This window comes from Drosophila persimilis, unplaced genomic scaffold (genome assembly GCF_003286085.1).
Source record: "Drosophila persimilis strain 14011-0111.01,24,50 unplaced genomic scaffold, DperRS2 tig00000652-arrow-arrow-pilon, whole genome shotgun sequence".
Taxonomy (NCBI): Eukaryota; Metazoa; Arthropoda; class Insecta; order Diptera; family Drosophilidae; genus Drosophila; species Drosophila persimilis.
The window spans coordinates 1,486,647-1,509,560 of NW_020825329.1; the positions used below are offsets into that span (position 1 = coordinate 1,486,647).

General features: G+C 42.4%; 2 protein-coding genes across 4 annotated transcripts in view; one reads left to right on the plus strand and one right to left on the minus strand.

The window, feature by feature from the left end:
• Window positions 1-16,022, plus strand: part of LOC6602028 (twitchin) — a 48,031-nt gene extending 32,009 nt beyond the window's left edge. For all 3 annotated transcript variants that reach the window (XM_026990975.1, XM_026990976.1, XM_026990977.1), the window contains 9 exons: window positions 52-9,522; window positions 9,612-10,590; window positions 10,650-10,991; window positions 11,054-12,096; window positions 12,764-12,820; window positions 13,535-13,629; window positions 13,705-13,846; window positions 13,922-14,224; window positions 14,703-16,022. In XM_026990975.1, coding sequence (XP_026846776.1) covers window positions 52-9,522; window positions 9,612-10,590; window positions 10,650-10,991; window positions 11,054-12,096; window positions 12,764-12,820; window positions 13,535-13,629; window positions 13,705-13,846; window positions 13,922-14,224; window positions 14,703-15,334 — 13,064 coding nt within the window. In that variant the 3' untranslated portion in view covers window positions 15,335-16,022. The remainder of the gene's footprint in view (window positions 1-51; window positions 9,523-9,611; window positions 10,591-10,649; window positions 10,992-11,053; window positions 12,097-12,763; window positions 12,821-13,534; window positions 13,630-13,704; window positions 13,847-13,921; window positions 14,225-14,702) is intronic.
• A 660-nt stretch (window positions 16,023-16,682) lies between these two features.
• On the minus strand, window positions 16,683-22,311 carry LOC6602029 (mediator of RNA polymerase II transcription subunit 26). The gene is made up of 5 exons (XM_002027040.2): window positions 22,140-22,311; window positions 21,173-22,079; window positions 20,319-21,011; window positions 20,167-20,256; window positions 16,683-19,957 (listed from the first exon to the last, which is right to left on the minus strand). The coding sequence occupies exons 1-5, from the start codon at window positions 22,203-22,205 to the stop codon at window positions 16,905-16,907; spliced, it is 4,809 nt and encodes a 1,602-aa protein (XP_002027076.2). The 5' UTR covers window positions 22,206-22,311; the 3' UTR covers window positions 16,683-16,904.
• Window positions 22,312-22,914: the final 603 nt, after the last annotated feature.

Consider the following 22,914-nt stretch of genomic DNA (forward strand, 5'->3'; position numbering starts at 1 on the left):
AATGCACCCTTTATTAACACATTTTATTTGAAAAAAAACAATTATCTCCAGCTGCACCATCGAAGCCAGGAGTTCCAGAACCCACCGACTGGACTGCGAACAAGGTGGATCTTGCTTGGCCAGAGCCAGCCAGTGACGGAGGATCGCCTATTACTGGGTATATAATTGAGGTGAAAGATAAATATAGTCCACTCTGGGAAAAGGCGCTGGAAACAGACTCCCTAGCTCCATTGGCTACTGTTAATGGACTCATCGAAGGAAATGAGTACCAGTTCCGAGTTATTGCTCTAAACAAAGGTGGACAGTCAGAGCCATCTGATGCAAGCAAAACGTTTATTGCCAAGCCTCGTTATCTGGCTCCCAAGATAGACCGCAGAAATTTGCGCGATGTAGTTATTTCTGCTGGAACCGCTCTTAAATTAGATGCGAACGTTACCGGCGAACCCGCTCCTAAAGTCGATTGGAAGTTTTCAAACTATCCATTACAATCTGGAAAGAATGCTACTATCGAGACCCCTGACTACTACACCAAACTGGTTATCCGACCAACTGAACGGGGTGATTCGGGAGAATATTTGGTCACTGCGACGAATAGCTCTGGAAAGGATAGTGTCCTTATAAATGTTGTTATCACTGACAAGCCCACTCCTCCAAACGGACCTCTTCAAATTTCGGATGTACACAAGGAGGGTTGTCACCTGAAATGGAAGCGGCCAAGCGACGATGGCGGAACTCCAATAGAGTACTTCCAGATTGATAAATTGGATCCCGAAACAGGTTGCTGGATTCCTTGCACTCGTTCAACTGAACCACAAGCGGATATTACTGGTCTAACTCCTGGCAACGAGTATAAGTTCCGAGTGTCTGCTGTAAACTCAGAGGGAGAGTCGCAGCCGTTAGTTGGTGAGGAATCGATTATAGCCAAGAATCCATTCGACGAGCCTGGCAGGCCAGAAAATTTGAGAGCCACTGATTGGGACAAGGACCACATTGACTTGGCCTGGACTCCACCAATTTCTGATGGGGGATCACCAATTACCGGGTACTTGATCGAGAAGAAAGATAAATACGGACAATGGGAAAAAACTCTAGAAATACCAGCAGATCAATGTAATGCCACTGTTCCTGACCTCATCGAAGGACAAGCCTATGAATTCAGAGTTAGCGCAGTAAATGCTGCAGGCCCAGGAGATCCATCGGACGCAACACCACCAATTGTTGCAAAATCACGGAACAAGCCACCGATCATTGACCGATCTAACCTTATCGAAGTGCGTATTAAGGCTGGACAGGCATTCACATTTGACTGTAAAGTTTCTGGAGAGCCAGCACCAAAGACCAAATGGCTTCTCAAGAAAAAGGAAGTCTGCACGAAAGAAAACGTTAAGGTGTCCCATGTTGACTACAATACTAAGCTTAAAGTCACCAGTGCCACACGGGCCGATTCAGGCCTATATACCGTATACGCGGAGAACATAAACGGCGAGGACAGTGCTGACGTAAAGGTCACTGTGATCGACAAACCTTCTCCGCCCAATGGTCCTCTTAAAGTTGATGATGTTCATGCCGAGGGTTGCACTCTGCATTGGAACCCGCCTGATGACGATGGTGGCCAGCCAATTGAAAACTACTTGGTGGAAAAACTCGATGAAGTCACGGGGCGTTGGGTGCCAGCAGGAGAGACAGACGGGCCAACCACCAACTTCAAGGTTAAGGGCTTAACACCTGGACATAAGTATAAGTTCCGAGTACGTGCCAAAAACCGTCAAGGAACTTCAGATCCGCTTACAACACCTCATGCAACTGAAGCCAAGAACCCCTACGATGAACCTACAAAGCCTGGCACACCAACAATCAAGGACTTCGATAAAGATTTCGTTGATTTAGAATGGGCTAGACCAGAAAGCGATGGAGGCTCTCCTATTAGTGGGTACATCATTGAAAAGCGTGATAAGTACTCACCCGACTGGGAGAAGTGTGCGGAGGTCAGCGGCGACGTACCCAATGGGCACGTTCCCGACTTAATTGAGGGTGTCAAATACGAATTCCGTGTTAGGGCTGTCAACAAAGCTGGCCCAGGCATTCCGAGTGATGCAACTGAACCACATGTGGCTCGCCCCAAGAACCTGCCACCGAAGATAGATCGCAACTTTATGTCAGATATAAAAATCAAGGCTGGAAATGTGTTCGAATTCAATGTACCAGTTATTGGTGAGCCGACTCCAAGCAAGGAATGGACGCATGAAGATAGCATGGTCATAAACTCAGACAGAGTAAAGATTTCCAATAATGATGAGCGCACAAAGTTGCGTATTCTGGATGCCAAACGATCCGACTCAGGAGCCTACACATTACTAGCCCGCAATGCAAATGGTGTTGATAGGCACACCGTTAAAGTCATCGTTCTGGACGTACCAAGTACACCCGAAGGTCCATTGCGTCCGGATGAAGTCACTAAAAACTCAATAGGCTTGCGTTGGAGGCCTCCCAAGGACGACGGTGGCTCAGAAATAACGCATTATATTGTTGAAAAAATGGACAACGATGCAATGCGGTGGGTGCCAGTCGGAGAATGCGCCGGCACCGAAATCCGAGCCGATAATCTGATCGAAAATCATGACTACAGCTTCAGGGTCCGTGCTGTTAATAAGCAGGGCCAATCGCAACCATTGGGGACCATCCAGCCAATAACAGCTAAAGATCCATACTCACATCCAGACAAGCCCGGTCAACCGCAGGCTGTGGATTGGGGCAAAGATTTTGTCGACCTGGAGTGGGGAGCACCAAAGCGGGATGGCGGATCGCCTATTATATCGTACACTGTGGAAAAAAGACCCAAGTTTGGACAATGGGAACGTGCTGCAGTGGTTCCTGGCGATGAACTGAAGGCCCATATACCCGACTTGACCGATGGTGGGGAATACCAATTCCGCGTTATTGCAGTTAACCGAGGTGGTCCGAGCGATCCGTCTGATCCATCCAGCACAGTAATTTGCAAGCCTCGCTTCTTAGCTCCATACTTCGACAAGTCCCTTTTGAATGATATCACAGTTCATGCAGGAAAACGTTTAGGCTGGACTTTGCCCATAGAGGCCTCGCCAAAACCATCTATTCAATGGTTGTATAATGGCAAGGAAATAGGTCCAACTTCACGTGTAGAATCGAATCTTTTCCAAAACGAACTCACTTTTGAAATTCCTTCGGCACTGCGAAGTGACGAGGGCCGCTACACACTTGTACTAAAGAACGAACACGGCTCATTTGATGCATCAGCGCACGCCACTGTTTTGGATCGGCCGTCTCCCCCTAAAGGCCCTCTGGATATTTCAAAGATAAGCAGAGATGGCTGCCATTTGGGTTGGCATGTTCCAGATGATGATGGAGGCTCGCCAATATTGCATTATATTATTGAGAAAATGGATCTTTCTCGAGGCACCTGGTCTGATGCCGGCATGAGCACACATCCGGTCCATGACTTAACTCGACTTGTTCACCGTAAGGAGTATTTGTTCCGGGTAAAGGCCGTCAACGCGATTGGTGAATCAGAACCATTAGAAGCTTCGAAAAGCATTATTGCCAAGAACGAATTTGATGAGCCCGATGCACCTGGTAAACCAAATATTACTGATTGGGATCGTGACCACGTCGATTTGCAATGGGCTGCGCCAAAGGCAGATGGTGGAGCACCTCTTACGGAATACATTATTCAGAAAAAGGAAAAGGGCAGTCCCTACTGGACTAACGTTCTGCACGTTCCACCGAACAAAAATACTGCCACTGTTCCAGAGTTGACTGAGGGACAAGAGTATGAGTTCAGGGTGATAGCCGTTAATCAAGCCGGACAGTCAGAGCCATCGGAGCCGTCCGATATGATTATGGCAAAGCCTCGCTACTTACCACCAAAAATAATAACACCACTCCACGAAGTACGTATTAAAGCTGGGCTCATATTTCATGTGGACATCGATTTCATTGGCGAACCAGCTCCTGAAGCGATTTGGACACTTAACAACAATCCACTGAAGTCAAATGACAGATCGACAATTACATCGATCGGACATCACACCGTTGTGCACACCGTTAATTGCAAACGCTCCGACTCTGGAATTTACCATTTACTCCTGCGTAATGATTCCGGAATCGATGAAGGAAGCTTTGAACTTATAGTACTGGACCGGCCTGGACCGCCGGACGGTCCAATGGAGTATGAAGAAATAACATCGAATTCTGTAACCATATCATGGAAGCCGCCAAAAGACAATGGCGGCTCTGAGATATCAGCATATGTTATAGAAAAACGGGACCTAGCTCATGGTGGTGGATGGGTACCAGCTGTTAATTATGTAAATGCAAAGTACAACCATGCAGTTGTGCCCAGACTCTTGGAGGGTACAAAATATGAGTTCAGAGTGATGGCTGAAAACCTTCAGGGACGGTCTGATCCATTGAACTGCGAGCAACCTGTTGTGGCTAAAAACCAATATACAGTACCAGGCGTCCCTGGTAAACCCGAACTGGTGGACAGCGACAAAGATCACATTTCGATTAAATGGAAGCAGCCAATCAGTAACGGTGGATCTCCCATTTTGGGTTACGACATAGAGCGACGTGATGTTAACACAGGCCGATGGATTAAAGTAAATGGCGAACCAGTGCCGACCACCGAATATAATGATGATAGAGTAACACCAAACCACCAATATCAATATAGAATATCGGCCGTTAATGCAGCTGGTAACAGCAAGCTCTCAGAACCGTCCGCCACCTTCGATGCCCGCCCGATGCGGGAAAAGCCGAGACTACATTTCGATGGATTGGTGGGCAGACGTGTGAAAGTTCGTGCTGGCGAACCTGTTAATATAAATATACCAATATCCGGTGCGCCAACGCCTACAATTGAATGGAAGCGCAGCGATATCAAAATACCCGAGGGTAAGCGAGTCTCCTACGAAACGAATTCGGAGCGCACCATTTTCCGCATAGACGATTCAAACAGGCAAGATGCAGGCAAATATACAGTGACAGCAGGCAACGAATTTGGAAAGGATTCGGCAGACATTGAGATTATTGTCGTGGACAAACCTGCACCACCAGAGGGACCATTGGCATATACTGAGATTGCACCGGACCACATTACCCTGCAATGGAATCCTCCAAAGGACGACGGTGGCAGTGATATAACTGGATACGTTATCGAATTCACTGAGTTCGGTGTTGACGACTGGAAGCCGGTGCCGGGCTATTGCCCTAAGTCGAGCTATACCGTAAAGGGACTAACCGAAGGGAAAAAATATATTTTCCGTGTTAGAGCTGAAAATATTTATGGTGTATCCGACGCTCTCGACGGAAAGCCTGTCATAGCGAAGTCTCCATTTGACCCACCAGGTGCACCATCGCAACCAACTATTGAAGCCTATTCACCAAACTCGGCCAGCTTAGAATGGCATCCGCCAGACTACTGTGGTGGCAAACCAATAACAGGATACATTGTCGAGCGCAGAGAGCGTGGGGGTGAATGGATAAAATGTAATAATTACCCAACACCAAATACCAGTTATACAGTGCCAGACCTGAGGGAAGGAGCTCGTTATGAATTCCGGGTGATCGCGGTAAATGAAGCAGGTCCAGGTCAGCCATCTAAGCCATCGGATTCCATGACTGCCGAACTTCAGCGCTATCGTCCAGATGCTCCTGAGCCACCAAAGCCAGACCGCATTACAAGAGATAGTGTCACGTTGTCTTGGAGGCCACCTCGCAACGATGGAAAATCAAGAATCAAGGGTTATTATATTGAAGTGCGACCGAAAAATACAAAGGATTGGGTACCAGTCAACGACACAGCCATCAACTCAACCGTATATACAGTACCAAACCTGAAAGAAGGGGAGGAATACTCGTTCCGCATTATTGCTGAAAACGATGTTGGTCGTTCGAATCCATCCAAGCCTTCGCAGCCAATTACAATCGAAGAACAGCCTAATAAGCCATGTATGGACTTGGGAGGAGTGCGCGATATAATTTGCAGAGCAGGAGATGATTTCAGCATTCATGTGCCTTATGTGGCTTTCCCCAAGCCCACTGCCTTTTGGTATTCTAATGATAGCGTCATAGATGATGACAATCGTGTGCACCAGCATTTGACTGATGACGCAGCGTCTTTTGTAGTCAAAAACTCAAAGCGCTCTGACTCCGGTCAGTACCGACTTCAACTAAAGAATCCGTCCGGGTTTGATACGGCGACCATTAATGTTCGGGTTCTGGATAGGCCGAGTCCGCCAATCAACTTGCGCGCGGACGAGTTTGCCGGAGACGCACTTACCTTGTACTGGAATCCACCCAAGGACGATGGCGGCTCACCCGTGCAGAACTATATTATAGAGAAAAAAGAAGTTCGCTCTTCTACATGGACCAAAGTAAGCAGCTTCTGCACAGTTCCATTTGTTCGTGTGCGAAATCTAACCATTAACAAGGAGTACGATTTTCGCGTAATAGCTGAGAATAAGTATGGACAGTCGGATCCAGCCAGTACATCAGAGCCCATACGAGCCAGGCATCCGTTTGATGTTCCAAACGCTCCTGGAATACCACGTGGCATCGATTCAACAGAAGACAGCATTACGATCGCTTGGGCGAAACCAAAACACGATGGAGGTTCTCCCATCGCTGGCTACGTCATTGAGAAACGTTTGCTGAGCGAGGACAAATGGACCAAGGCCGTTCACGCGCTGTGTCCAGATCTAACCTGCAAGATACCCAACTTGATTGAAAATGCAGAATATGAGTTTAGGGTAGCTGCTATCAATGCAGCCGGACAATCGGTATTCAGTGCATCCAGCGACCTTATCTACTGCCGCCGACCACCACACGCTCCTAAGATCACTTCTGACTTATCGATTCGCGATATGACAGTTATTGCAGGAGAAGAGTTCCACATTACTGTGCCATACCATGCCAACCCCCGACCAATCCCATCATGGAACATAAATGGTAACGATGTGGTTCCAGACGAACGAATTCGATTTGACACCGATGACTATACCTCAGTGTACTACAATAAATCGGCGAAGCGATCAGAAACCGGTTCTTATACAATTACACTGAATAACACGAAAGGTTCCGATACCGCCTCATGCCATGTCACTGTGGTAGATAGACCAGGCCCACCTCAAGGGCCGTTGAATGCTTACGATATTACTCCGGACACATGTACCCTGGCATGGAAAACACCACTCGACGATGGAGGGTCACCAATCACGAACTATGTGGTTGAGAAACTGGACGCCAGTGGTACATGGGTGAAGGTGAGCAGTTTTGTACGCAATACGCACTACGATGTCATGGGTCTTGAGCCACAACACAAGTATGACTTCCGCGTCAGAGCAGAGAATCAATATGGTTTGTCTGATCCACTCGACATGCCCAATTCCATTGTGGCCAAGCACCAATTTACAGTACCGGATGAGCCTGGCCAGCCAAAGGTAATCGACTGGGATTCCGGAAATGTCACATTGATCTGGACTCGTCCAGCCAGTGATGGGGGCTCTCGTATCCAGGGATATCAAATTGAGTACCGAGATATCCTCAATGACACTTCCTGGAATACATACGAATATCTAATTAAGGACTCTAAATATCAACTATATAACCTAACCAATGGCAGCGAGTATGAGTTCCGCATTAAGGCCAAGAATGCTGCTGGAATGAGCAAGCCTTCCCTGCCGTCGCTTAGATTCAAGCTCAAGGGAAAATTCAATGTTCCATCACCACCAGGAACCCCGCAAGTCACTAGAGTCGGTAAGAACTATGTCGACCTGAAGTGGGAGAAGCCTGTAAGTGACGGTGGCTCTCGCATTACCGGATATATCATTGAACGAAGGGATATTGGTGGGGCCGTATGGGTAAAATGTAATGACTACAATGTCCTAGACACCGAGTACACAGTCATCAACTTAATTGAGATGGGCGATTATGAGTTCCGCATCTTTGCTGTGAATGCAGCCGGTCGTTCGGAGTCCAGTTTATGTACAATGCCAATCAGAGTTTGTGAAGTCTTGGGTGGAGAAAAGCCAGAATGGATCACACGATTGCAGGACAGAATCGCTCCGTGCGGAAAGGACTTTACAGTCCAATGTGCCGCTTCTGGCAAGCCCATTCCCACGGCCAGATGGCTTCGCAATGGCAAGGAAATTCAGATGGGCGGCGGACGAATCACATGCGATAGTAAGGATGGCGTCTTCCGCCTGCATATATCAAATGTGCAAGCCGGAGACGATGGCGACTATACATGTGAAGCGATCAATTCACTTGGATTTGTTCATACATCGGGCTATCTGAAAATCGGATCTCCCCCGATCATCAACAGGTGTCCCAGCGAACTGTACCTGCCAGAAGGAGACAATACAAAGATAAAGGTCTACTATTCTGGAGATCAGCCACTAGCTGTGAAAATCACGAGGAATAACGAAGTTATTTCAGACAACCCAGATGAATCTCACTTTAAGTTTACCCTATTCGACGATTATGTTGCGATCTTCATTCGAGACATAGTGAAGAGCGACGCAGGCCTATATCAAATTGAATTCTCCAATGATTCCGGAAGTGCAACCGGACAATTTGATGTACGTATCACTGGCCTGCCGTCGGCTCCCACAGGTCCAATGGGAGTATCCCACATCAACAAACACTCGTGCACTCTGGCCTGGCGTGCGCCCTCCTACGATGGTGGTCTGAGAGTGACTCATTATGTCGTCGAGAGGAAGGATATGGCCTCACCGCATTGGATAACAGTGTCAAGCAGCTGCAAAGATACGTCCTTTAATGTGCAGGGTTTAATTGAAAACCAAGAGTACATATTCCGCGTGATGGCTGTAAATGAGAACGGCATGGGTCCACCCCTGGAAGGACTGAACCCAATTCGCGCAAAGGCCCCAATTGATCCTCCCTCACCCCCAGGTATTCCTCAAATCACTGAGATTGGAGGTGATTTTGTGCATTTGGAATGGAGCAAACCGGAGTCGGATGGCGGTGCTCACATTCAAGGCTACTTGGTCGATAAACGAGAGGTTGGTAGCGACACATGGCAGCGTGTGAACGCAATCATCTCTGCTGCCAACCAAATAAACTGTTCCAATCTGATTGAAGGTCGTCAGTATGAATTCCGAGTTTTCGCTCAGAATGTGGCAGGGCTATCGAAAGAATCGACCGCCTCCCAGGCTGTTAAGATCATAGATCCGAAGGCGGCTTCGCCTCCTTTGATTGTGAAACCGCTACGCGATGCCAATTGTATTCAAAACCACAATGCTCAATTCACATGTACAATAAGTGGCGTACCAAAACCAACAATTACCTGGTACAAGGGGGCCCGCGAGATAACCAATGGGGCCCGTTACCACATCTACTCAGAGGGTGACGATCATTACCTTCATATTAACGACATATTCGGAGAAGACGCTGATGAGTACGTCTGTCGCGCTGTCAACAAAGCCGGAGCAAAGTCAACTCGGGCCGCACTGGCTATTATGAGTAAGTATCAGAATCCATCTAAGAAATTGAATTCGGCTGCTATTCCAATACGAGTATGATATATTAAAACCATAATTATTAATTTGCAGCTGCTCCGAAATTGAATGTTCCACCTCGATTCAGAGACACTGCCTACTTCGATAAGGGCGAGAATGTTATAATTAAAATACCATTCACTGGCTTCCCGAAACCTCGTATTAATTGGGTTAGGGAAGGAGAGAATATTGAATCTGGTGGTCATTACCATGTGGAGGTCAAGGAGAGACACGCCGTTTTAACAATACGGGATGGTTCACGCCTGGACTCGGGACCATATAGGATTACGGCTGAAAATGAGCTTGGCTCAGATACGGCAATCATTCAAGTGCAAATCAGTGATCGTCCGGATCCTCCACGCTTCCCGATAATCGAAAGCATTGGCACTGACTCCTTGTCCCTCAGCTGGAAATCACCTATCTGGGATGGAGGCAGTGATATAACAAACTATTTTGTTGAGCGACGTGAACATCCGCTATCTTCGTGGATACGTGTAGGAAACACCCGCTTTACTTCAATGGCAGTCACTGGACTGACACCTGGAAAAGAGTACGACTTCCGCATTTTCGCGGATAACGTCTATGGACGCTCTGAACCCTCAGATATTAGCACATTGATTAAGACGAAAGAGTCTATCAAAAAGAAGACGACAGAGCGTAAATGGGAGCTCGACGAGAGTGGCAAGAAGATACGCGGTAAAGCTGATGGGCCAATCAAGGATTATGACTCATACGTCTTCGATATTTATTCGAAATTCGTACCACAACCTGTTGAAATTTCCCAGCAAAGTGTATACGATAAGTATGATATCCTCGAGGAAATTGGTACCGGGGCTTTCGGTGTGGTACATCGATGCCGGGAACGAAGCACAGGAAACATTTTTGCGGCCAAATTCATTCCTGTGTCGCATGCTATTGAGAAGGACCTTATTCGTCGAGAAATAGATATTATGAACCAGCTGCACCATCAAAAACTTATCAATCTGCACGATGCCTTCGAAGACGACGACGAAATGGTTCTAATACTAGAATTGTAAGCAAACCCCATTCTATGATTCCCATTCTACATACTCTAATTCTATCTTTCAATAGCTTATCTGGGGGCGAACTATTCGAGCGCATTACAGCTGAGGGCTATGTTATGACAGAAGCCGAAGTTATTAACTACATGAGACAAATTTGCGAAGGCATCAGGCACATGCACGAGAAGAATATTATTCACTTGGATATCAAGCCTGAGAATATTATGTGCCAAACCCGCTCCAGTACGAATGTCAAGCTAATTGACTTTGGTTTGGCCACCCGATTGGATCCCAACGAAGTCGTTAAAATCACAACTGGAACAGCTGAGTTCGCTGCCCCAGAAATAGTTAACAGAGAACCAGTTGGTTTCTATACGGACATGTGGGCTACAGGAGTTCTGACCTATGTTCTGTAAGTATCATTATACTTATGCGAGTACTAGACATAATATAATAAATGTGTATTCTATTTAGATTGAGTGGACTTTCCCCATTCGCTGGAGAAAACGACGTTCAAACACTTAAGAACGTTAAAGCATGTGACTGGGATTTCGATGTTGAATCCTTCAGACACATATCTGAAGAAGGAAAAGATTTTATACGGAAGTTGCTTTTAGCCAACAAAGAAAAACGAATGACGGCACACGAATGCCTTTTGCATCCTTGGCTCACTGGAGATCACAGCGGTTTGACGCAAAAGATTGCACGCGATCGTTACCTAGCCTATCGCGAAAAATTGAGGAAAAAATACGAGGACTTTGAAAAATATTTGTTGCCGATGGGCCGTCTATCAGAATATTCCTCTCTGAGAAAATTGCTAATGGAGAAATATAAAATTCACGATGCCGTTTTCGATCGACGACAAGCAGCGCCGCGATTCGTCATTCGTCCGTCTTCCCAATTTTGCTATGAGGGCCAAAGTGTAAAGTTCTACTGCCGATGCATTGCAACTGCTACACCCACACTCACCTGGTCACACAATAATATCGAGCTGCGACAGAGTGTAAAATTTATGAAACGCTACGTTGGGGACGACTACTATTTCATCATTAACCGTGTGAAGTTAGATGACAGGGGAGAGTATATAGTACGTGCCGAGAACCACTATGGATCCAGAGAAGAGGTCGTTTTCCTAAATGTCCAACCACTGCCAAAAGAACAGCCCAGGTATCGAACGGAATCGACTCCGGTTCGAAGGCGTGAACCATTACCTTACACATTCTGGCAAGAAGAGTCCGAGTCGGCACCCAGTTTTACATTCCTTTTGCGGCCACGCGTCATGCAGGCCCGCGATACTTGCAAGCTGCTTTGTTGTTTAAGTGGCAAGCCAGTACCATCCGTAAAGTGGTACAAGGAAGGTCGCGAGCTTAGCAAATACGAATACGCAATGACCCACTCTGATGGAGTTGTCACTATGGAAATAATTGACTGTAAACCCTCCGATTCTGGAAAATACACCTGCAAAGCATCCAATTGCCATGGAACAGATGAGACCGATTGCGTCGTTATCGTTGAAGGTAAATTAGTTCTCTAAATCGAACACGATCGCAAGAAATTAAAAATTTTATGGAGATATAAGACTTATCAAAATACAAAACTATAAACTAGTGAAACATTCCTAGTTAGCGTACTTACAAGTAATACTGGATTGGAGCATTCATTCGACAAGCCGAAGCTTCAGATGTCTTTGCTGATTATGCGAATTACGCTAACACAGTTTATCATAGAGATAAATTAGGTGTATTTTGTATCCTCTGTTTTGTCTATCATCAAAGGAAATTTATTTTCAAGTGTTAAAATATTAACTTTTAAGCAAATATTATAAAAATGCTCCGAAACTATTTCGGAAACTACAACATACATACATTTGAACATATCAAAGTATTCAAGCTCGTTTTCATTACGTAGCACTCGTGCTATTTTATGATCATCGACCATTGTTTATCTCTTTTCAATAATTAGAATGTACAAATAGATACATTGTTTAAGGATGTGCGGCGAAAGGGTGTAAACATTTAGATATATGTATGTATGTATATATTTCCCGACTTATTTACCATATAATGTTGACAATTTATATTTTCCAATAATTTGTATGGTGGGGTTGGCGTTGTCGATTTATGCGAGAATCTATTGTTAACAAAATTTGCTTTCTACTTTATTTTCTAATTTAAATTTTCTCAGGAGAATGGGTTACGCCTGAGCAGGCAGAGCTTGCCCACAATTTCCTTTACTCAGGAGGTAATTTATAATCAATTGAACTGAATGTATAACGTTTTTCCCTCAGCATGCATTTAATACTTAACTTAGAACATAGAACCAATACAAAATATTTTAGTCTTTTATGTAATGATAATAAGGATACTCTCTAATCTTTATCTCTGTTGCTCTGATTTTGAGTAATTTGAATATTTCGATATTTCGATTAACGAATATGTCTGTCCAAAGTTTACTTTTAGTTCAAAAATTACACAATTCGTAAATTTCTTAACGTAACGCTGGCCACTTTTATAGAAAATATATTTTCATAGCCACTTGAATTTGAGAAAACAAACATCTCGTTTTTATCAATCCGGAGAAAATCAAATAAATAAAATTCAAACTGTTTAGAAAAAGTGACAGCCGGAACAGGGTGAACGATATTTGTAGAGTTATATTGAAACTAAATCCATCTATTACCCAAAATAACTGGATCTTATCCTATTATGTATTTACTTACGCACCTACGATATCTCTGTGTAAAATAATTATTTTTAGTGGCACAAACTTAACTTAATCGTAGAGTTCGTTTATAATAATGAACGGTAGATCTAATTGTATCCAACTGAACCCCCCCCCCCCCCCCCCCCCCCCCCCCAGAGGTTACATTGCTACATCAAACTTACGTTGATTTCAACTCAATATTTCTGTATTAATATTTATTTGCTCTTACTTGATTTACAACGTTCCCAACAGATCGCAAGTATATAGAGCAGCCGATTAAACCTGCCCCACCACCAATTATAACATCCCGCCAGTTTACTTCAACACATAACTCGTCAGAAACTAAGGTAAGTAGTCCAATGGACAAAACTATCTTTTTGCAATAGTGTATGCGTTTATTTTTGGAATTGGTTGAATTACAGACTGACAGTACTACCACATCAAGCTCAACTAGTTCCTCTACCATACAGAATAGCATTTCAGGCAAAAAGAAATATGCGGCTAATAGCCTTCAGGCTCCCGGAAGCCCCTCAAGGTCACGTAGTGCCACCAAAGAGTTAATACGTACGTAAAAAATACATATTAAATATTGTAGGCTGACAAATAATAATTTCGCTTACAACTGCTATTTCCTGCTAGTTCCGCCAGATGATTCCTTAATGTGCAAGCCTGAGTTTACGAAGCCCCTTCACGACTTAACTATTCGTGATGGTGAACAGTTGGTATTGACTTGCCATGTGAAAGGTGACCCAGAACCCCAGATCACGTGGTCCAAAAACGGAAAGTCCATTTCATCGTCTGACATTATCGACTTGAAATACAAAAACGGCGTTGCAACTTTAACTATCAATGAAGTTTTTCCTGAAGACGAGGGAGTGTTCATATGCACGGCTACAAACTCGATTAGCGCACAGGAAACCAAATGCAAGCTAACCGTTAAACGTAAGAAAACTCACCAATTATAATTTGTCCAACCCCTTTGTAAGGACGACTCTAATGAAGATTAGATCTGCTCAACATATCCTAGTCCAGTTACAGTCTGAATTTTAAAAAATTGAACGCCATAGGAGGTACATATATTAAAATTTATCAACATTTTTGAACGCACATCAGAAGAAAGCATCTCTTTTTAATAAGGGAGCCTTGAATAGACCAGTCGATCTAACGAAGTCCGTTTGCCTATTTTTCAGCAAACTTATCTCAGAAGCCATCTAAACGAAGTTTTGTAAATTGCCTTCTCCTTTTATTAATAAACAGATTATTCTCCAAATAGCTACCATAGGAACGATTGATGGCTACGAGTTTTTGATAACAGTTTAAACATGTTAAAAGCTTAGGTCTCCGGAATTAACTCTCCTTTCTTCCTTTTTTTCGCTTACACAAAAATTAAATACAAATATTTTGGTTGATATATTTTTAGCGCTAGATAAGAACTCTAAACGGCATGTGGTTGGCAGCGACAAACCACCAAAAATAGTCAGTCACTTAGAATCGCGGTTTGTCAAAGATGGCGATGCAGTAACATTGGCCTGTCGTATTATTGGAGCCGAGCATTTCGATGTGGTCTGGCTGCACAACAACAAGGAGATCAAGCCCAGCAAGGACTTCCAATACACTAATGAAGCCAACATATACCGATTGCAAATTGCCGAGATTTTCCCTGAAGACGGCGGAACCTACACTTGTGAGGCGTTCAATGATGCTGGCGAGTCGTTTAGCACCTGTACAATCAACGTCAACGTACCTGGGGATGAAGCGAAGCACCCGACCTTTGTAAAGTTCCCCATTTCAGTTTCAGTGACTGAGGGCGAAAATGCCACCTTCGAATGCGAACTAGACTCAACGCCTCTAAATCTGGTTTGGCTAAAGGATGGCAAACCTATTGATGAAACCCGTACTCGATACTCATTTACGAAAGACGAAAACCGATATGCTTTTACAGTGAACGGATGTATCATGGACGATGTTGGTCAATACCAGGCCAAGGCAGTCGCCAAAAAGAGTGAAAGCATATGTGCATTTTCGGTAAACGTTCACAGCACCGAAGGCTAAGATAGAAGAAATATGATCCATTCAAATAACTATATAATATCTACATGTATACATATTCATAGCCTCATACTTGCATAAATACTACCAGTACGAGTATGTAGCAGTATAAGTTATGAATGTGCGTTCACAGAAATTATTAGACTGCTCATACAACGTCGCTTTCATTATTCATACGTGTACATATATATATATACAGTATATATGTACAAATATGTTTATCTATGCATATGTAGTATGCTATACACTTGCATTTCATCCATTTCATCTCATCCGTACTCCGGCAATATCACACTACTCTTGAATTGTGCTCTTATGTACAAACCATAACTCCCACATTAAATATTGATATTATATTTTAAATCGAACCAATATTGTCTACGCGTACGTTTAAGCAAAATTTAAAATAATTTAATATTTTCACATTTCTATGACCTAATATAATGATGACCATGAACTTATATAAACTGAACGGCAAAATAGCAAACAAAGGGCCTCGCTAGTTTAGTGACTTTTGGGCATCCTCAATAAACATCAAAAACTCAAATAGTCAATAAAATAGTTGAGGCTTCTTGTCTGCAGCCACAGATCTGTACTAGCATAACCCACGACAAAAAGAAATGCGGACGGTTATTGACACAAAAATAAACATAACAATTGTGAAATGAAAATAAAAGTCAGAATATTTAAATATTTGAGTTATTTATTTTTTTTACTTTCAATTGACAATATATGGACATGTCAGTAGCAAATCTATCATGGAAGACGATGCACGAAACAGACGACAGCGTCTCTAATGTTGGATATTGCATCAAATCTTCGGGAGAGAAACATTAAATGCATTCGAAACCATTTTTATCCTGAAAATCCAATACAAAAACTACGTAAAATGGTTCCCTTGGGCAGCTTTGTTGAAGATCACTTTCCATCCATTGATAAACAGGATCCAACCTATTTACTTTCAAACGTTTGTTGGATCCCTCCACTTGTTCTGAAGTGTTCATCTGATGATTGTATACTTACTTTTAATTCGTTTTATCGTATGCAAGCCGTATATTCCCAAATGTCCTATTCCAACTTTAGAGAGACAGCTTCCATACTGGTTAAAATTCAGTACATTCCTGCAGTGGAAAACGCTGGCTTATGGCTGTTACATCCATCGTTACAGCCATATTTAGCTCTGCACTCTTTGAGTGTGGGTATAAAAATGGCACCCTGTTACTTTAGTGTACAGCTAATTTATTTACAGTTAATGTACATTTGATTTGTTACTTATGTTTAAATATTTACTTAAATATTTCAAAATATAAACATGTAAAATAATTTTTAACAATAGAATTTAACAGAAATCCACATGATTATGCAAGCGAAAGTAATATTTCTGGTATGGTAGCCACATTCTTAAATTGTGTATATTTTTTTTGTAATCATGAAAAATATAAATTCAACTAACAAAAAATAGCTCTGATTGGATCTTAACATAATTTAAAGAATACACAACATTAGCATTTAATATAATTGGCCAAATTTACTTTCGTTTTCTCCATAGTTTCCCGTTAGGGAAATGTATAAATTATTCAAGCACAACGTATGGCAGAACTATTAAGGGCTCATTATTATATGATTGCAATTGAAGAACTTGGTGCCATTCCTTAAATTGTTGAATTCGGGTACACCTGAAATCAGCGTAGCTGGATAACGCAAGGTCTGTCAGGGGGGCTGGTCGAATACCAGTTTGGTACTCAGCGCAGGGTAACGGTATCGGGGGGCTTAGTTCAGAATTTCCGATATTCTGTGGAATACAATCGCTGAATTTGTTGGCTAAGACTCTTGGAGAAGTATTACTAATGACGTTTTTATAATTGATATCATTCAGTATGGGGCTAGCAGCTAGACTATGTTTAATTACATCTAAATTGTTATTATTATAGCATAGATTATTAACATCATCACAATTCTCATTTTGTAGTGACGCCAGCGATGCATTGGATTGGGGTGCGGGTGTGTCGACACTGCCCGAGACCGCCATCAACGTCGGTTCGTTTATTAACTGATTCTCAACAGATATCGAATTAAAGGATGTCAGCATACCATTGTTATGCAGTTCGTTGAATTCGTCAGCTTCGACTCTTTTAGCAACTTCATCGAATACTTCATGATTATCGCTCTCGTTATCGCTATCGGTAACATCATTGCTGGACGACGTTAAATAAGGATCCTCTTCAATTTTAAGTGGATCTTCAGATACCGTTCGCTCGGCACTTGTATTATCAGTCTCAATATTTAAGTTGTATTTATTAAAAGTATTAACATTTTCCTTAAGGTCTGCTGCTGTCTCTTCTGAAGAAAGACCGTCCAGATCGCTTTCGTCATCATCATAGTTTGAACTGCTACTACTGCTGTAGTTTAAAATTCTCTCTTTCCTGCCTGCAGTATTCTGTTTACATAATTCATGACTGAAAAATAGCTTTTTATGAAGCTTTATTGCGGACCCGATATCTAGATCTGGCTTGGTTTTGTAGGTGAACAAATGTTTAAGCTCTAAATCGATAGCTTTGCGTTGCAAATCCGATTTTCGACGACATTGACGATAACGACGCCGACGATGAGGGCGTCGACTGAACTTTTTGGACAATAACAATCTTCTGCCACCGTCGATTTGATACAGGGGTGCGATCGAAGTACTTGATGTCAGCAGATTGGGCCGATTAGAGTCGGAAAATGAATTTTTTACGTTTCTTGTCTCGGATGCATTAATAGGTGAAGTAGCAGACATTGAGTTGGCTGGAGAATTGATTTTACTTGGTGTTTTCTTTATTGTCATCACAATGTGGTTGTTGCTAGCGCCATCGCCACACGTGGGTCGTTGAACAACGGCATATTCCTCATCATTATTATTTTCATAGTCATTCTCGACTTCATTTTCGTTCTCTAGGCCGGTTTCAGTTTCACTTTCACTTGAACTGCTGTTGTTACTACTACTAAGGTTTGAAATTGTTCCATTCAAAGAAATCTTAATGCGCTTAATGGGTGGATTTTCTTTAATATTTCTCTTTTTTCTATTTTTCCCGCGACGTTTTCTATTGGTCTCCTCTTCTACAGATTGGACTCTGTATCGCTGAGACCTCTGATTTCTCAGCTTTTCATTAATTGAATCCTGTGTTTTTTTCAAACTGGAATTGCTAGAGTTGCTGCAGCTACTGTTACTACTACTACTAAAGCGACCGTTATCCTGATTCTCGTATTCACTGCCTTTATCGTTCGGCTCAGTTTCCTCAAAAGGTAATTCGTCATTGGCGAGCTTTAGTAAGTTGTAACTAAGAGTTGGGTCACTCTTGGTCTGTAAATTAACTTGCATTTGCACATTGCTTTCGTTGTTATCATGGCCAGAAACTAATACATCAACATCCACTTTCAGTGGACTGCCACCATTATAATCCTTCTGCATGATGTCCGGGTCCAAGCCTTCTATTGTACTTGGAATCACTATGAGTGGGGGCGGCGGTGACTGAATTTGTTTTTTCTTAAAACTGCTTCTAGCGAGACGACACGTGGGCAAACACTTTGCCACTCCAAGAAACGGTGGCATAAATGATTTTAAGGGTCTGGTTTTAAAAGAGCTTGTAAATTTAATAGAACTCAGATCCTTTCTAATTCGGTCGTATGTAAGAGAGCCATATTTGGGAACAACGTCAGCTCCATCCGTGACTGTATAGGACCCCAGGGTATTGAGAAAGTCGGTTATTGTAGATTCTGAGACAATAGATGAGTCGATGCTATCCCAATTGCCATTTATATTTGGTATATAAAAGTTGTGTAACGCATTTATATGAAAATTATTCACTTTGTTGGTTTGCACATGAAACCTTTGCTTTGCAACGCAATCGGGATCCTCGTGACAAGTGAAAACAGGAATAGCGACATTCTGTTCTTCACTTGTCTCGCCCTCCTGGTTATGACTGTTGATTTGATTTTGTACTGTATCCGCATTAACACTAGCAACATCCAGTGAAGAAATATTCATTGGTAAATGAGCAAGGGCGTTTTTTAAATCTGCGTTTTCTTTGGTCTCTTCAAGTTTAGTTGGCGGCATCCGAATATCATTGATTATTGATTGCAAGGGGTCTTCGTCCTCATCAAAATCCAAATCAAATATGGACTTAACTGGTTTCTGTGGAGTGTCCATAGAAAAATCATTGTCACTCAATCTTTCAAGTTTAGGCAATTGCTCTTCTTGTTTTTTATGGCGAGAAACGTTATCATTATTTGAATCGCTCTTCGGATCGCCCACACCGTTGTCCGAACTTAAATTGATTGGCTCGCCAAAGGGGTTGCATATTTCTTCTATAACTAGGCAGGTGCACGGCACAATCTGAGCTCGGTATAACTTTTCAACTTCATAGACACTCAATGGGCCTTTTATGCTGTGAATAAGATGCATTAGTTGTGTGGTTACATCGCTATAGTTCTCCGACTTTGAAGTGTGCATTGATTTTTTCGCCAGAGATAAAGTCTGGAGAGAATTGCTATTGCTGTCCAATGAAGTACATTCCTTAATTTCCTGCGATTTGTTGCTATCTTGAGATGGCTCTGAAGTGATGGTATCACTATCCGTATTACCGGCATCTGCAAAACATAATTTTTCTAATAAGCTTTCTCTAAAAATGGTTTGTGTTACATGTGTCAACATAACCAATATCTATTTATTTAGTAAAAAAGTTTTTGATTTGACGCTAAGCTAATAGCTGTGATGATCTGACACCTATCTTAAGGCACAGTTTTGAGAACCGACGCGTACATCTAGACACATATACAGTCACCGATTAGGAACTCACCTTCATTTTTATTTGAAAATTTGTCAACACCCATTAGGGTAACATTTCCTGAATAAGTTTCCATGATTTGTGGCGAGTGGATCGACGTGTCTAGGAATATTCATAGATAAAGAGATAGAATATCGAAATACCAATATAAATAGGTCACTAACCAGAACAAGACGAAGTTGGTCTTGGAATTAGAGCACGGGTTGTCAGCTCTCGAGATATGGAGGAATTGGAGATATTACTTGTGGGCGACTGCACGGCAGTGATTAATTTCCTGCTCTGAATTTCACTGAAAAGTTCTTTGGTGGTCTTTACCTTTTTCACCGTAGAGCCAACGCCAAAAAAAATTTGCTGAGAAAGGCTCGACGATTCCTTAGCAATTACAGCATCCACGCCTTTTGAGCCTTTCTTCCGACCACGTTTTTTAGGAACTTGAGACTTCGATGAATTTTCCAAATATTCAGTCCTACTATTTGACTCGTGGCCCAACCCAATCGAAGGCATTGGCATTTGTATAGATGTTGCAATTTGCTGCCTAATAGAATCATCGATTTTATCGGATTTTCGGCGTTCTTCGACAGTCGGAGGAGAGAGCCGACTGCAAGACGTACTCGAGTCGTTTGTAATTGAATCCTCAAATATTGGTCTCTCAGATTCATTTTGTCGGAATACGATATTCTGCCCTATCGGCAGAGCGGAATTATCCTGATTTGCACTATCCAAATGGTTTACTGGCTTAAATCTGCCGGTGAATGTAAGCTCGGATGCATTTGCTCGAAATTTATGCTGTGGGTTCAATAAAGCTGCATCCCCAGATAAGATTGAACTCATCGAGCTATTAGACAGAGAAAAAATTTCTACAAGAAAATAAAACCAATGATTAATATAAAACTAAATTAGTGACATACAAATCATTTTCGTTATGAGATCAGAATTTGAATAATATTCTTATCAATCATATCAAGACAGTACAAGGTAAAACGCTTTTTTGAAAAAATATTAATTGATTTTCTCATACCAGAGTCTGTTGCCTGAGCTGTTTGTGATTGGCCTTCCTTTACTTTCGCGCTGTATCTGCTGGAGTGTTGTCCAATCAACTCGTTCTGGGCCAGTAACGAAGACTTAGACCTGTCCCTTTCTTTATGCTTTTTATCCTTTTTAAACTTTTTGGGACGTGGGCATGGAGCAGGCGATATTGTAAATGGTGCTGACGCTGCCGCTGTGGGTTTTCCCTGTATTGTACTTGCACTCTCATTGTCGTTTTCGTCAGAATCGGTTACTATATCGATCACAATTGAAGCTTCACCTTTTTTATCATTTCCGACATCGGATGAGATTGATACCGAATTCAATGACTGTTCACTGATAAAAGGAAGTGGCAGTCCAAGAGGCCTATTTTGGAATTGCTGCGATTGCGGCTGCTTATGAGCTTGTATTAACATGCTAGAGTTGCTTTCTTCGCGTTCACATTTGCTTATATTGTTAATAAGGTTTAAGAAGTTTGATTGGTGTTGGGAAGGCAGGACAGCAGGCGGCGGTTCAGAGGAGTCGATATTTGAATGCAAATCTGAAATCGTTCGGTGTGACGGTACCGAAGGTGAAACGGGCAGATGAACAACTGTTTCGGTCAAGTTGCTGTCTGCCGATCCCGCAGTATACTTATAAAAATGTGCTGATGGCGGAGTCGGAAGGGATGTGGGCTGACTGTGATGGTGCTGAGAATCATTAGCCGTTTGCTGAATCCCCACCATTTCTCGCCACATCTTCAGTAGGGATTTCGCACGTCGGGCAAGATGTTCGTTTTTGGTTCTCCGTCTAAGTTGGTTTATATACTTTGCCAATCTGGTGGCCTCCAGTTGCTCCTTAGTGATCGTTGTGCCTTCCAGAGCACATATGACAGAGAGAACAGCATCCATATTGACGACCTGTAATTAAATTATTGTCCTGTAAGCATTCATATCATGCTGTATAATTAGTAATCTTACATCGTAGTTTTGATCAAGAGCCTGTGATAGGTGAGAGGTAAGTTGCTGGATTTGATTTTGGTTCATTTATAGATCCCGGATAATCAAGCCTGCCTGATCCAGAGTGAAGGAACGGCAAACAATTATTTAGATATCTGAACCACGCGCGCAGTTAAAACACACTTGACTTGAGCTAGTATTCATGTAAAAAGAGTAAGACATATCATATTCAATTATTAATTCTGCAAATAGATATTTTTCGTTAAAACTTCACATCAGTCTCTTCATAATGGTTGTTGTATATGTACACATATGCTGGTGAAAACGTCAACTACGTGGAGTCGGGGTTTTTTGGTTATTAATGTTAACAGAAGATATATAATTAGTTGTACTGTTAGATATGCACAACTACATTTACAATTTCAAAGAAGATATAGCATTAAATAAAATATATACATATGCACGTATACACATGTATGGCTGTAAAATGCACAAGGGTACATGCAAACGCATGCTTTTCGCCCTATTCTTACATATTTAAATTATATGATTGAAACATTAAATCACGAGTTTCTTTAGGCACACTTGTTGAGTACTAAAATGTTTTTATCCGTCACAAAATAAAATAAATTAATAATTTTCAATCCCTCCGAAAAATTCCTTCGCCATTTTCTTTGACAGCAGTGTGACCAGTGTGGCCGCGGACTTATCGCGGATCAAATATACGGTCTGACGAAAATATAGCGAAATACGTAACAAATTTTAAAATATACTGTAAATATACTGAAGAACTATT